Source organism: Palaemon carinicauda, chromosome 19 (assembly GCF_036898095.1).
Source record: "Palaemon carinicauda isolate YSFRI2023 chromosome 19, ASM3689809v2, whole genome shotgun sequence".
NCBI classification, from domain to species: Eukaryota; Metazoa; Arthropoda; class Malacostraca; order Decapoda; family Palaemonidae; genus Palaemon; species Palaemon carinicauda.
Window position 1 is genome coordinate 122875990 of NC_090743.1, and position 16309 is coordinate 122892298.

Here is a 16309-nt window from a genome sequence, read left to right on the forward strand (position 1 = left end):
CTTATTTCGTTTCCTCACTGGGCTATTTTCCCTGCGGGAGCCCTCGGGCTTATAGCAGTCTGCTTTTCCAACTATGTTGTAGCTTAGCAAGTAATAATAATAATAATAATAATAATAATCATAATAATCTCCTCCTACGCCTATTGATGCAAAGGGCCTCAGTTAGATTTCGCCAGTTGTACTTCTCCATTCGTCATATCCTACTTCACGCTTCATAGTCCTCAGCCATGTAGGTCTGGGTCTTTCAACTCTTCTAGTGCTTTGGGGAGTCCAGTTGAAAGTCTGGTGAACTATTAATAATGATAATAATAATGATAATGTTAATGATAATGATGATAATAAAATAATGATAATAATACAGTAATAATAATGGTAATAATGATGATGATGATAATAATAATAATAATAATATAATTTTTATTATTATTATAATAATGATAATGTTAATGATAATGATGATGATAAAAATAATAATAATAATAATGATGATAATGTTAATGATAATATGATAATAATAATAATAATGTTAATGTTAATATTATTATTATTATCAATATTATATAATAATAATAATAATAATAATAATAATAATAATAATGTTAATGTTGATATTAATATTATTATTAGCAATATTATTATTATTATTATAATAATAATAATAATAATAATGATAATGATAATAATAATAATGTTAATGATAGCCTAATGATGATAATAATAATAATGATAATGTTAATGATAATAATAATATTAATGTTCATATTATCAATATTATTATAATAATGATTAATAATAATAATAATTTAGTAGTAATAATAATTAGTAATAATAATAATCCCCATATACTGATCACAAGCTTACTTGCAGGTGCTGCCCTCTGTTCCCGATATGGACCAACAGCTATCAATGGCTGCCAAGATGATAGACAGACGGACCTCCACGCCAAAGGGCAATCACTCCTACAGTCCCTACTTCTTGGAGTATACTCTACTGGCCGAATAGTGAGTGATTTCTTAAAGGCCTACTCTAACCACCTTCATTTTTTTTATCCTTAGTAAATTTGGAACAAATATTTTAATTGGCAAGAACGTCTTTGCAATCAAAATTATAAGAAATTGCTTTTGGTTGTTGAATCTGAAAGCTATTTACAGTACTTTAGGAGTTATTCAAGACTTTCTCTGGTTTAATTGGATTTTTTTTTTAATTTAAAGATGGCATTGTCTAGTTGAAGTTCATTAAAATGTTTATTCCATAGTTTATTCACTTTGAAGATTTTTTTAATATCTTTAAATATTCATACAACTTAAACAATTTTCTATTTGCCCAATTTCAAATAATTAAATGAGAATTATATTTTGCCCTAAATTTGTTTTTCATTTGCATTTATACAAATTATCCTTTTAACCTCTAGCTGGTCCTACCCTTTTTTTTTTTTTTTCATAGACCTACATTTTACTTCTACAAATGTTGTATACTTAGCGTAACTATGCTTTTACTATATCCTCTTCTATCTAATATCTCTTCCTCTTATTTTGTTAAAGTTTTTATAGTTTATATAGGAAATATTTATTTTAATGTTACTGTTCTTAAAACCTTTTATTTTTCCTTGTTTCCTTTCCTCAATGGGCTATTTTCCCTGTTGGGGGCCCTTGGCTTATAGCATCCTGCATATCTAACTAGGGTTGTAGCTTAGCAAGTAATAGTAGCAATAGTATATATTCTAAAACTCATGTTTTCTTCTACTCTGATGATATTGTCATTCACATTATGATTTCAAAATCTCAACCATTATTTGTCATCAATAAATTTACATCAGCCAGACCTCAATAGTACAGTATGTCAGTTTGGATAATTCCGTAAAGTTAAATAACACTTTTTCATCTAGAATATATTTAAAATCCTCTTGAAGTATTCGTTGACTTTCCGTATATTAGAATAAAACTAGTTTGTTTTTATATTGCAGTTACCCTTGCACATAGCTTGCATTTTTGTCTCTGCACAATATCCTCACACATGGTATAAATTTGTCTCTTGCAGTAACCTCTTGCAGAAACAGCGAGTCTCTGGGGTATATGTTGTGCCATCAGGCAAATCGTATCTCGGTAAGTGGTTTCCCTTCAGCTGAGGATTCTTGTATTTTAATAGCCTTATCAGGTAAGGTAGGATAGACTCGTAACTAAATGATACCCGAGTGGTAGGAGTAGATGTATAAAACGGTAGAGATAAAATTATACTTGAATGGTAAGGTAGGATTAAATCATGCTTTTAGTCTTTAGAACATTATCATGGAAGGGCAAACTTATGCCCACTTTCTAAAGCAATATAAATAAATTAATATATATATATATATATATATATATATATATATATATATATATACACACACACACACACACACACACACACACACACACACACACACACACACACACACACACACACACACACACACACACACACACCTCACTACCTTGTCATATACTGTACTGTATTTAACTGGATAGATCAAAACAAACTAGAAACAAGCACTGTACAGTTCCCACATTTATTCTATTTGCAGCACAGTATTTTGAAAATTTATTTCTAATTTTAGTATTTGAAAAATTTATTTTATTTGCAGTATTTTGAAAGTGTGCTCTATTTTCAGTGTGGTTTGGAGTAATTTTCATACGCCAGGGAAGCTACCAAGAGGGCATTTTCCGTTTTAATCTTCATATCCCGGAAAATTATCCTGACGGAGATGTGCCAGTAAGCTTTCTTTCCTATTTATGATATACTGTATATTTATATAAATAGATGAAAAAGGGTGACTTGAGCGGCCGACCCCACAATTACAGTGGGATTAATGAGGTTAAACGAAGACAAAAATATATCGACCGTATATTTTCATATCCTTGTTCCTATTTTCCTTAGTTTAATTCCTTTGCAAATAAGAAAATGTTTTGTGCAATATATATAGCAATTTATATATATGGAATTACCAACTTGAATATTTTTGTTTATGGTAATTTCAGAAATGTAGAAAGTTAAGGCAGCCCACACTTTCATAATTTTCTGCGAATATTTTTAATAAAGTGATGAGAATAGCCATTGCTTTTCTCTTCACTTCAATTCCTCAAAGTAAAGTCCTTAGGATTTTACCACTTTCAACCTACTGTAGGTGGTTTTTTTCAGGATATTTTTTGAATTGGGGAAAAAAAAAAAGTACTGTACTGAACTAGTCTGTATGGAGGCAATAGTTCAAGGAAATATTTCTTTAATTGGGTAAATCAGGTTAATTTTTAATTTACCATAGCAATTTAATTAATCTGATAACATTCTCTAGTTTATTTTCAATATTTTGTCATTTTCTTTTTTTTAGATTTAGTCACACGTACTCATAGCCTTTGTTAGTGCCTCGGTTAAATGGAAGGAGTTTTTTTTTTTTTACTTTTTCAAAAAGCAAGGTGTAGAATGTCTGTTCATGTGAACATTTTCCTTTTCTAACTTTTTACATTTTACCATTAAGTTTTGTCTCTAAAAAATAGACATGGGCCCCACATTAATTCACAGCTATTCAGTGATTATTGAATCAACATTTGTTTGCAAAATTATTTGTATGTTAATCAGCTATTTTAGTTAACCTTGTCCAATATTTTACTATGGTAATAATTTTCATTTCAAACTTTTATATGCTGCTTAAGACAACATGATGGTACAGTATGTAATTACGGACATCTTGTCTTGCAGACTGTAATATTCGAGACCCCAGTATTCCACCCGCTGATCGACCCAGAAACACGCGAGCTCGACATCAAACGAGGATTCGCCAACAAATGGCGGAGAAATGTAAATCACTTGTGGCATGTATTACTTTATGTCAGAAGATGTTTTTACAAAATTGAAACAAGCCATCCACTCAATCCTGAAGCAGCAGTACTGTAAGCAGTCCTAATATTTTTTTGTAAACAATATTTGAAAACTATGTTTGTGCATATTTTGCCATATTTCATAGGATTAGTAAATTCCTTTTAATTGATAACTTTTGAAAAATCTTATTCTTAAGAAAAAGTTTATTCTAATTCAGCAAAAGGAATTTGTAATAGTACCGTAATTGTTTTTGTTGAGGTTATTCATCATGTTACTGATTATAGAATAAAATGCATATTTTATCTTATATAGAAGGGGTTGTGAGTCAAGAGAAATAAGTGATAAATATGTGACCTTTAGTTTCCTGTGTAACTTAGCACTAGTTGGAAACTGAATGAAAATGCTCAAGACATTCATTAAACATGGAACTATGATTCATGCAAAAGCACAGATCAATATACTGTACTTTTCATGTTGCAGTGGCATCAAAGTTTCCATAATTAGTTTTCTAATATAGTATACAGTAAATTGAAGATCTTATTGTTGTTTATGCAGGTATGACAGTGACAACGAAATGTTTTTACTACGTGTTCGGGAGTGCGTAGAAAATAGCAAAAGTAAGGTATACGAGCCTCCTGCAACAGACGATCCACATGCAATTGCATTTTCACCCTATCAGCCTGCCATTCACGATCAAGTCCGCGAAGAGCTCAAAAAGGAAAGGGTGAGTATGAGGAGAAAAAAATTAATATTACATCATCTGTGGTAATAATGAGGGTTATGTTTAGAGTACTGGAAAATGCTCAGCTACTTGCTTGTAATTCTGGTTAAAAGTACTGTTGTTCAATTGTTTTTCCAAAAAGAAACTACCTGAAGAAACATAAGCATCAAGAATACCCATTGATGAAGAGTATTGCTCAAAGGTTGGACTGGCTATTCATTTATTAAATGTTAAAAGGATATCCTAGGGACAAACTATCTTCTTCTTCGTCTACATCTTTTCCCACTTCTATGTGGGGTCAATGTTTCTGGTCAGCTTTCTCCATCTACCTTTGTCCCACACCTCATCACCAGTTAATCCCTTTGATCGAAGGTCATCCCTGATACAGTCCACCCACCTTCGCTTTGGTCTCCCTCTCCTTCTTGTTCCCTGTACCTCCATTTCCATTACTCTCCTCCCAATATACTATTCACCTCTTCTCATGACATGACCATACCACCTCAGTCTACTTTCTTGGATCTTATCTGATAGTTTTCTAACTCCTGTGGTACCCCTAATTACCTCATTCCGTATCTTATCTCTTCTTGTCACCCCACACATCCATCTTCTTCTCTTCTGTCCTCTCTATTGCCTACGTCTCCGCTCCATACATCATTGCTGGTTTCACAACTGTCCTGTCTACTTTACCTTTCAACTTAACCCCTATTTTTCCAATTCTTCCATCCTGCTTGTATTCTGTGGTTTATTTCTGCCCCCAGGTCACCATCCTCTGCAACTGTTGATCCTAAACACCCAAAATTTTCAACTCTCTCTCCTTGTAAACTGTCTCTAATGCAATCTCTTTTAGGGATGACTTTAATTACTGTAATATTTCTTTACCTATCAGCCTTTCAGGCTCTCCTAGGGTTGTGAATGTAAGTAGCACCCCTTTTGGACCAAAGATTTATTACCACATTGGATGATTGATGGGGAGTTGTCATCTGCAACATACTCCTTTCACTTAGCCTTAATCAGCTTCCCGAGCTGATTTTTATGGACATTGTCCACTGCTCTTTAATATTTGACATCTAAATGTATGGTTCACTCTTCTTTATTTCCACTCTTCCCTTTTCCTGAATCGTTGCCTAATGTCAGTTTAAGCAGTTTTATCCAAGTGGTATAAATCAGAGTAGATTTGTACCACCTGGTGGTAAATTATATTCAAGAGTGACATGGTCTTATGTGCTGGCATGAATCTGCTTTGGTCATATTTGAGAATATAGTGTGTGCTATATTTACTCTGAAAGCCCAGACTTGGGTTAAGTCCTTTTAGGAATACAGGTTAATTCATTGTACTCTAGCAATGATGATGCTGTATGGACAGATTTCTATAACTCATTTTATCTAAAGTTCTATAACGTAAGTCTCCTGGAAGTAATCATCTGCTCTCCCTAATTTGCAGTTTGGCCTGTTCTGTAATTCATATATGACCGATCAATTTAAATGGTTTTACTGATCTGAAAACATTTTATATTTTATTCATAACCTCAGTTTCAGTAAATGGTCCACTTTCCTTGGTAGACAGCTACAGGGACCATCACACGGACCCAGATAAGTTTATTGAATTGGAGCTTATTGATAGATATAGGCTTTGATTGGTTAGTTCAGATGTATTTAAATATTTCTTACATAGTTTATTTACTATTTCCTTTCCTCACTGGGCTGCTTTCCCTGTTGGAGCCCTTGGGCTTATAGCATTCTGCTTTTCCAACCAGAGTTGTAGCTTAGCTTGTAATAATAATAACATATTGCCAAATGCAATTTTACTACAAAATACAAGAAAAAATCAGTATACTGTATCAAAATGAAGGCAAAGCAGAACTATGTACTATCAGTTTTATTTGCAAAGATACTTTAGGTTTGATGTACAAATTCAGGGATTGTAAAACTTCCTCACCTTCAAAAACAATCCAAGATCCAATGTGTGCTAGAGTTGTCAATGTTTCAGGTTAGTGATGTGCTTTACCTACATCTGCAAAATGTGAGAAGGAAAGAGGAGATAGGAGATATACACAGTACTATACTGTATATCTCACCATCTATACTCGGATAATTAGAAATTTGGGTAAAAGTTAACAATATTTACTTGGCGTTGAAACATAAAACCGTTAGCAAGAAGAAATGTGAGGCTGGAAGAATTCTCCTGAACCATACTTTTCTAGCTAAATAGAACAGAAGAACCAGTCTCTCTAACTTCTAAACACTGACTAAGTTGAGGTCATTAGCAGTTAAAGCAAAACAAACTATCTTCCTAACAGGGATAATAAACCATGGCCTGCCTAAATGACAGGAAGAATTACAGCACTGGTCTTCTAGCTTATCATGTAAAGTAATCCTTTAAGAAATAATTCTGTCATCAATTCCTCAGAACACTAGGAGATATGATACCCTGTACATACTATACCTCTGTGAGATTGTTTCACCTACACTGTACACTGCACTTGGAGAGGGGAATAACATAGTCCAAAACCCAGCTATTACACTGGATATGATACAAATCATGGCAGGGAAGGCATGAAACAAATCCAAATAATCCAGTGTGACTTTGGAATGTTATCTACAAGAAAAAAAAAGTATTTACATACAAATTTTATTTTGGAATGATGCATATACTGTATAACAAAAAAAATTGTAAAGACCAATTGAACTAAGTGATTACAGTACTGTAATTAGACAATTGATCTACTGTAAGGCCAAAATATTTGTCCACATAGCTAACACTTATCGCAGCTTATAGATGCCACAGTTTTGTTACATGTAGATAACAAGCCAAAGTATCACCATTAATCCTGTACCTAAATGGCCTTAAAATCGTATTTTCATTATAAAATAAATTTTTGAACATACTTACCCGGTAGTTATATATATAGCTGACATCAGGGACGTAAGCTATATACAGTACTGTACAGTATATAACTACCGGTAAGTTTTATGTTCAAAAACATAAAATCGAATATGCCCAAATACACCAGAAAATAGAATATAAGAGAGATTTCAATAAGGTAAATTGAAGCACCACTTTAAAGCAAATAACGGGGACCTGTACATCTTTTCCTCACTAACTGGTTCCCAGAGGACAGGGTTTAGGGAGCTAAGAGAAACCTAAGGTCATGAATGTCATTCTTCATAGATCTTGATAATGTGACCTACAGGTAAGTATTAAAATAATAATTGTTCCAACACGGAGTACTTACCTCGAAATACTTTCTTAGGAGTATCTGGGATCTCCTCCCAACCGACCAGAATTTTGTGTAGTTTACCCTACTCCCGTTTTCTATGCGGGGTACCCTCTGGCGGATTGATACACGCCATGAGGTGACCCGGGGTCAGAGAGCATGCTTGCTCAGGTCTCGAGCTCCAGTAACTTTTCTGGTCGCGTCGTGATAACATCTCGACGCTCTCTCCTTACCCAGTGCAACCCTTTGTGTCCCCGACCTCCTTTGTGTCTTATGTGGTCCCATTGTGTTCATTCCATACCCTTTCCTACCCTTTCCCTCTGTGTTCCTGTGTCTCGCGGTGCTTTACTAGTGTGTTATGGAGCATCCCCGTCGTTGGCCCGGGCCAATGGCTGGTAAATCATGTGGCGCTTTCCTTTCTGAGCCTGAAGTTGACCAGCACTCCTTGTGTTCGTCGTGTAGGGGCAGCTTATGTACTCCTACAGCCACATGTCCGGAGTGCGAGTCCTGGAACGAGGTGCAGTGGGTGCGCTACGGCACCAAGAAGAAGAAGGCGTCCAAGAGGTCACCTAGGAAGCCGAGCCTCTCCTCGCCGCTTGCTTCTCGCGATGCCTCGTCGGATAGAGCTTCTCAGCCGCCTTCCCCTACCCAGAGTAGGGGACGAGGTAAGTCAGTTGCGGGGAAGAGGTCCATTGCTCTTCCCCAGGAGTCTAAGATTTCTGCTAGTGGGGATGTTTTGTCGGTCCAGGCAAGTGGGGGTCTGAGGGAGGGACGGGAGTGTGTTCGGAGGACGGAGTCCTGGTGCCAGCGGGGCCCGTCTCTTCCGACGATCCTATGAGGGGAAAGGCTGCTGCAGCCTCTTCCCCCGCTTCATGGGCCTGTATTTCAGGTACGTCTGCAACCGGGGGAGACGCCGAGAAGGACGACTCACCATCATCGGATCCCCTCGCATGGGCGCCACCGAGGATGCCCTTCAGGTCGCCCATGAGACTGGAGGAAGAGTTCGAGGCATGGTTCCCCAGCAGAAGTTACCTCGCTCTCCCCCAGCGCCTTCAGCAACGCTCCCTCCAGTCTTCCTGGAGCCTTCGTCACCTACGGACCGACACGAGGAACCACCAGCGATGCGGGACGACTCGAACCCTTCGGTGTGGTCCTACAAATCTTCGGGCTCCTCTTTTGAGTCATACTCTTTCTCCTCAGAGGATGGAGCCCCGAGGGACCAGTAGAGGAGGCGAGAGAGGTCCCGCAGAAGGAGGTCTCGTTCCCATTCCAGATCTCGCCACGCCAGGAGGCACGCTAGATCCCCCAGAAGGAGGCACAGAAGAAGCCGTTCCCCTAGGGAGGAATGGGTGCGTGTTGCCATCCCACGCAGCCACCTCCTGGGAGCTTAAGCAGTTCCGGGTACCTCTGGCTGGCTCCCAAGGGCTCGTTCTCCCGCTCTGAAGTACGTCCCCTACAGCAGGTCCAAACGTCTGAGGGAATCCTCACTTCAGGCTCCGGCAGACAGGCATAAGTCTGCGAAGGTTCCGACTCCATCCGCCCAGCGGAGAGAGTCGCCCCTTCGGTCTGGCAGCCGTGTCCCAGCCTCCAAGACTTCGACAAGCCGTCCAGAACGTGAAAGACAACCAGCAGCCACGAGGAAGCCCGCAGCAGCTTGGTCCTCCATGGGGAGAGACAAGTCCAGGAAGGAGGCCTTCGTCCCAGCGGCGATGCCCGTCCTCCATCCAGAACCGCCGAAGTCGTACCACGACAAAAGGATGCCTCCACCCCAAGCGGGGCTCCCCATCGTAGTTGCGCCTTCTCAGGCAGAGGAGCATCCGACGGAAGGCCTAGGAGATAGCGCGGAAGGCTCAGCGGACGAGGCCTCCGCGTACAGAAAAGTACTAGCCCTCATCAGACGCCTCCACAGGCTAGACGAACCGAAGCCCGCGACGGATGAGGACTGGCTCTCGGGCCTCAGCAGGTTAGGTGATACCCCCGTGCAGCAGAGGCCCTCACTGGCTGGCTCCCTAGAGCTCCTTCGCCATCCTTGCGGTACGTCTCCTCCAGCAGACCCGATCATCGACGGAAGTCATCGCACCAGGTCTCGGTCGACAGGCATAAGCCCGCGAAGGTTCCGACTTCACCCGCCCAGCGGAGAGAGTCGCCCCTTCAGACTGGCAGCCTTGTCCCGGCCTCCGGTTCTTTGATGGCCCGCCCTGAACGAAGGAACCAACCAGACAGCACGGGGAAGCCCGCAGCTCCATGGATCTCCGCTGGAGCTCCATCCGTCCAGCGGAGATAGCCACTGGCTCGACCCAGCAGCATGGCATCCATACCCGATACCACGACAGCTCCATTCAGGCTTCGTGGTCAACCACTGGTATCCCAGGGTACTCACGCCCCATGGATTCCCCGGGAGGGGGTAGACCCATGACGGCTACCTCTGTCCCGGCCAGCCCCATTCAAGCATCGGAGGCGGCCACTGACACACCCATGACGGCTACCTCCGTCCCGGCGGCTCCATTCGTGATGGAGCCAGCCGCGCCATCGTCCCGGCCAGCCCCATCCAAGCATCGGAGGCGGCCGCGGACATAGTGGGTACTTACACCCCACGGATTTCCCCGGGAGGGGGTAGACCCACGACGGCTACCCCCATCCCGACGGCTTCATCCGTGACGGAGGCAAAGTGGTTTTCCCCCCTAGCGGGTCGAACAAGGCTCTTGCCGCTCCAGTGCCTGCTTCAGTGGCCGCTGGAGAGTGGTTCCTACACCCAGAAGTGGCCAAGACCCTCATCCTGAAGTGGGGCTCGCTGGTGATAGACCTCTTCGCCACGAGACTAAACGTACAGCTTCCCGTGTTTTGTTCTCCTGTGCCAGATCCAGCAGCAGCATTCGAGGACGCCTTCCAACACCCTTGGGACAACCTCGACGTTTACGCCTTCCCTCCCTTCGGGATGCTCAGACAGGTCCTCAACAGGGTGAGACGGGCGGCCAGCCTGTGGATGACTTTGGTAGCGTCCTGGTGGCTGGAGAGAGTGTGGTTTGCGGATCTAAAGGAACTGGCACGCCTTCCACCTTGGCCACTTCCAAACAAACCAGGCCTTCTCCGGCAGCCTCACTTCCAAAGGTTCCACGAATACCCTCGGTCCCTCCGCCTTCACGCGTGGAGGTTATCGAGCGTCTCCTGAGAAAGGAAGGATATTCGTCGAGGACGGCATCGAGGATGTCAGGGTACCTGAGACATTCGTCAGTCGCAGTGTACCAGGCGAAGTGGGCTACCTTTACTAAGTGGTGCTCCTCGAAGAACATCAGGCCGTTAGGGGCCTCCATTCACGAGATAGCAGACTTCCTGGTCTATCTCAGGGACAAAGTGGGCACGTCCATCCCAGCCATTAAAGGAGTCCGGGCAGCGCTGGGCCAAGTCTTCCTCCTGAAGGGCATCGACCTAGGTGCCTCCAGACATATCTCGATGCTCAGCAAGAGCTTCGAGCAGTCGTGTTCCCCCCAAGCTGCTAGAGTGCCCCAGTGGGATGTGGCTAGGGTACTGAAAATGCTTTCGGAACCTCCCTTCGAGCCTCTCAAAGACATTCTAGACAAGGAGCTCACCCTCAAGACAGTCTTTCTGTTAGCTCTGGCATCAGCAAAAAGAGTAGGTGAGATTCATGGCCTGTCTTACGAGATCTCACACTCGAAGGGCTGGTGAGAAGCTACCTTCGGATTCTTACCCTCCTTCGTAGCCAAGACTCAGAATCCAGCTGTTTGGGACCCCAAGTTTGAAGGGTTCTCAGTGCCAGCTATCTCACGTTCGGACAACCCGAGGGACTTGTTTCTGTGTCCAGTCAGGGCAGTACGGAAGTACCCAGAGAGGACGGCCAAACTTCGCCCCGAAACCCAGAATCTGTTCGTCTACTCGGGATTGGTGAAGAAGCCGGTCTCCAAAAATACGATCCCCTTCTGGCTATGCCAGGTGATCATGAGAGCCTACAGCAGTGCAGGGGTTCCTCTTCCAGGAAGGCCTAGACCCCACGACGTTAGAGGACTGAGTACTTTGTTGGCCTTTGAAAGAAACATGGCAGTGGGCCAAATCCTGAGGGCAGGTATATGGTCTAGACAGTCTACCTTTACGGCTCACTACTTAAAGGATTGTTCGAGGAGATCCTTGGACGGGTTCTCTCTCGGTCCCGTCATTTCCGCGCTTCAAAAGATTTAAAGGTGTAGCCCCGGGAAAGCCATGGGCGGTAAGTCCAAGAGACACAGGTTCCTTCCTTACCCCTTTTTTCCCCTATCACCTTCCCTACATGACCCTTAAATCCTTTAACTGCCATGAGATACACTATCAGTGGAAGAATGCTCTGCCAAGGATTTTTGCAGAGGTGGGTTACTAAGACACTAGAGAGTTTTTTTGCGTAGTTTTCCCTATTTTCTCGTGTTTCCTTTGGGGTCAGCAGAATCTAGCCTCCTATTTAGGTTCCTTTTCTCTCCTCATCACGGTGTCTAGGTCCGGAAGGCCACTCCCACCTCCTAAGGTATAAGTCTCCCAAGAAAGTAGTTCGAGGTAAGTACTCCGTGTTGGAACAAATCACAAATTATAAGTAATTTGTATTTTTCCTAACAGTACTTACCTCGAACTACTTTCGGGTTATGGCCCGCCCATCCTGCCCCGAGTGCCATACAGGACTTCGTAGAAACCTATCTGTCAAAAACTTACTGGAGCTCGAGACTTGAGCAAGCAGGCTCTCTGACCCCGGGTCGCCTCATGGCGTGTATCACTCCGCCATAGGTTACCCCGCATAGAAAACGGGAGTAGGGTAAACTACACAAAATTCTGGTCGGTTGGGAGGAGATCCCAGATACACCTAAGAAATTTAGTTCAAGGTAAGTACTGTTAGGAAAAATACAAATTACTTAAAATTTATATTTATTATGAAAATTCTGTTTTTACTTGTCCTGCATTGAGTAAATCTTTTATCTTTTTTTTTTTCAGAATGAAAATGAGAGCTCTATCAAAGAAGGAAATGGTAACAATGGCCTGTCTTGGGTTAAGCCTGGCACCATGCAAATATTTTCGAAAACTGCCTCTTGACAGACCCCTTAACATGGCCGGTATTTCTGTACCGTAATACCATAGCAATGCTGAATTTCATTTGAGTCCTGCTTCAGTTTGTAAGTGAACCCTTTAGCCACAGTGTTGCGCACTCCCAGATATTTAGAAAGTGAACCACCCATCGAAATGTTTTGACTCCTGCAACTCACACATGCCGTTTCTGATCGATACGAAGTGCAAATAGACTGAAGTGATGCAATATTTGCTGTGGAGTAGTCTTGTGTGAGGCATCAGGAAAATGGTGCTTATTTTTTTTTCTTTATGAACGTAATGTGATGCGTCTGTTGGAAGAAGTTATTCCCAATAGCTAGTTTGTGATAAGAATTGAATTTTCCCTTTTATTTTTATCAGCCGTATTTTCATATTGTCTATTATGAGAATTCTAGAGCAATAGTGACTGAACAGTAGTTAGGGTTTATATTCTAATGTCAGTCCACAACCAGAAAATAAAATACTATATCATGATATTGTAAACATAGATAATCTTAACTTTTCTTATTTAATTGAGGTCCTATGGTTAAATATAGTTTTTATATGATTTTTTAAAATTACTGACATTTTTTAGTCTATCATGGAAAATTAATTACCAAGTACTTAATGTAAGTGATACAACATATTGTAGGCCATGGCAATTTTAATACATTTGGTTACCATTGGGTTTCAAGCTGTCATTCCCATAGCATTGGAATGTGATTGACCTTCCATAAAAAAAAATATTATGCAAGTTCAAAATAAAGAATCCCTCCAACCATACTACTTTGTCCATTACTACAATTGTGATAGATGTTGTGTCATAGGCCCGTACGTTCTTTGTGGCACAAGTGTTACGTCAAAAAGAATAAAAAGAAATAAAAAAAAAGGAATACTAGTCCAGAGATTCTACACCTAACAACTCAGTCACGTAATTATAGATTGAAACTTTTCCATCTACCTGAAAGTTATAGAGTATCCTACATACACCTATAGTCCTTAAGTCTATGCAAAGTTTTATATTGTTCAATGTAATGTTTTTAAGTCGCTAATTAGTATCCATTTTCCATTTTAAGATGTTTTTGTATGATATGTAAATAAAATGATTAACAAAGAAAGCTCCTCTCATTTCCCTTTTTTGAGTAATTGGACCCTTAATACTTTTAAGACAGACAGACCTGTTCCACATCTACAGTACTACTATGTTAAAGGCTCCCAGCCCCATTGCCCCTTGTCATCACATACCATGACCTTCTTAATCTTTGCCATTTTATGTTCGAGTCTCTGGGACCCAAATCTCCTGGTATAATCATTCTATTGTGGTCTGTACACCATACTCCAGCCATGAACCTCAGTATTTTGTAATAACACCTCTTCAAGATCTACTGCCTACAGAAGTACAAACATTACCCAGGCATCATAGATGTTTTTACTATTTGCTAATGGAATACGTTTACTCTTATTCACCATTAATACTGTATTCCACAGGAGCTTATCTGGAAGATGCCTGTCCAGAAGTTGAAGCTCGTTCCGGAGAAGAGCTCACTGGTGATGCACATCCTGGAAAAGAGGTCACTGGTGACGCATGGAGGGGTGAAGAGGTGCTGGAATCTCTCCTAGAAACTGAAAATCTGGAATGTAAATCACGTTCTGGAGAAGCGCTGGAATGCGAGGCACATAGGGGCGAGATGCCCTTGAGAGAGAGACTGAAGGGGATCGGCTGGAAAAAATGCTTCTGGAAGCCCGTGCTGGTGATACACATCTGTAAGTCTGTCTGGAAAAGGAGTCGTCTCTTGAAGAACTTGCGGAAGGAGGAGAGTAGGAGGATCGCCTGCTCGGGACTAACCTATGATCCCCCTCCAGAGAGGTAGGATCTCGCAGTGGTTGAGGCACAATCTTGCATAAGAGCTCAACTGTAGGCGCCAAAGGGCTTCAGAGGTGCAAGACTTCTTAAAAGACATCCGAGGGTCGCTGTTTGATGCAGAAGGAACTTTACAAAGGTGTCTTCATGCTAGAGCCTACTGCAGTTTATCCTCCAAAAGGGTATCTTCCATCCCCAAAGAAGGCCACAACAACTGCAACTTATCAGCAGCCTGAAAACAAGGAGGTTCCCCCTTGAGAAGTAGGTCCCATCATTTCTCTAGGGGAAACAGGACCTACTTGCCCCTTACCGTAAAGTTAACTGGTAATCAGTTTTGTTCGATTGGTCCCCTGGATGAGGCCAATGGAGAAGAACCTGAAAAAAGAGTAACGGGGGTTAAAGAAACAAGTTGGGAATTTTTTTACTTTGAGCAGTGCTGAAGGGGTTAATTGCTATATTCCCAGCTTAACTGTTATTGTTCCCCTATGTAAAGGATGATGGTTTGTATTTGTGTACGAACAAACCTATTTTTGGGAAGGTGCTATGTGGTTTCCATGGAATTTCATGTGAAAGGCTGGAATAAAGAATCAAATACAACATGAAAATATTGTCTCCCCACCTCTAAGGCAAGTGTTTCAACATACAAAGCATGGATTCGGTGTGTATAAGGGAAATCCACGAGTTCAGGCTCTATTGAACCCGTCACAGCACCTCCAGCGCTGAAAATCATCTGGCACCCAATGACTAGTAATCAACGAGAACCAATACTAATACTGTACTAGAGACAATTCTAAAAGTGAGAATCAAATGTCCCCCTTCCTTAAATGATGCTAGGAAAGAGGTAGGGTCTTGGAGACCATACAATACTTCCCCAAAAATAAGTTTAATACCTTCATCAAAACCTCTTTTGTGGGGAGTTGATGTGCTGTGTGGTCCTTGGGGACAAATAACAGAGCAATGACCAAGTAGACTCTTGTAACATAAAAGAAAACATATACAACTGCTTGAATTTGTATAGAGGTAGCGTCTTATAATCATCCTATACCCCGACCAATCCGTAAAGCTTTGGGTGACCTTCAATTGCATATTAGCAAAAAATGACAAATTCAAATTAATTTGTATTTTTTATAACCATATAAACCTTAATAGAAGTAAAACAGTCAGCACACCTGAACAACCGGTAAACTTTAACAAGATGAACATTGCTGCTTGCCGGGTGGTGGGTATGCCGCTCCCACCCGACAGGCAGCTCAGCCTTCCAGTTGACCTTTGGCCTTGGTGGGCTGTGAAACTTAAAAGTCTGATTTGTATGGTCGGAAAAAACAAATTACTTTAAATTTGTGATTTGTTCCTACCTGTAATACAAACCATCTACCTTTAATAGGAAACTTATCCTAAGGTAAGGGGAGAAGTCCCTTTGACCATCACTGGTTTGGTTAACTGACCTGGGAATGTTCAATAATTTTTGGTCCTAAGAGGAACGAAAGTCATGATTCCTGTCAACCCCCTATCATCCGTGCATTGAGATACAAGCGGAGTTAGGGTAGGACATAACCAACGTGAAATCGATGGAGAATCCATACCCATAGGATATTTGTCCACTGTATA

General features: G+C 41.4%; 1 protein-coding gene across 3 annotated transcripts in view; it reads left to right on the top strand.

The window, feature by feature from the left end:
• peo (pendolino) overlaps window positions 1–13958 on the top strand; it is a 179034-nt gene extending 165076 nt beyond the window's left edge. For all 3 annotated transcript variants that reach the window (XM_068393872.1, XM_068393873.1, XM_068393871.1), the window contains 6 exons: window positions 868–1001; window positions 2038–2102; window positions 2648–2748; window positions 3730–3920; window positions 4405–4573; window positions 12751–13958. In XM_068393872.1, the coding sequence (XP_068249973.1) occupies window positions 868–1001; window positions 2038–2102; window positions 2648–2748; window positions 3730–3920; window positions 4405–4573; window positions 12751–12849 (759 nt within the window). In that variant the 3' untranslated portion in view covers window positions 12850–13958. The remainder of the gene's footprint in view (window positions 1–867; window positions 1002–2037; window positions 2103–2647; window positions 2749–3729; window positions 3921–4404; window positions 4574–12750) is intronic.
• Window positions 13959–16309: the final 2351 nt, after the last annotated feature.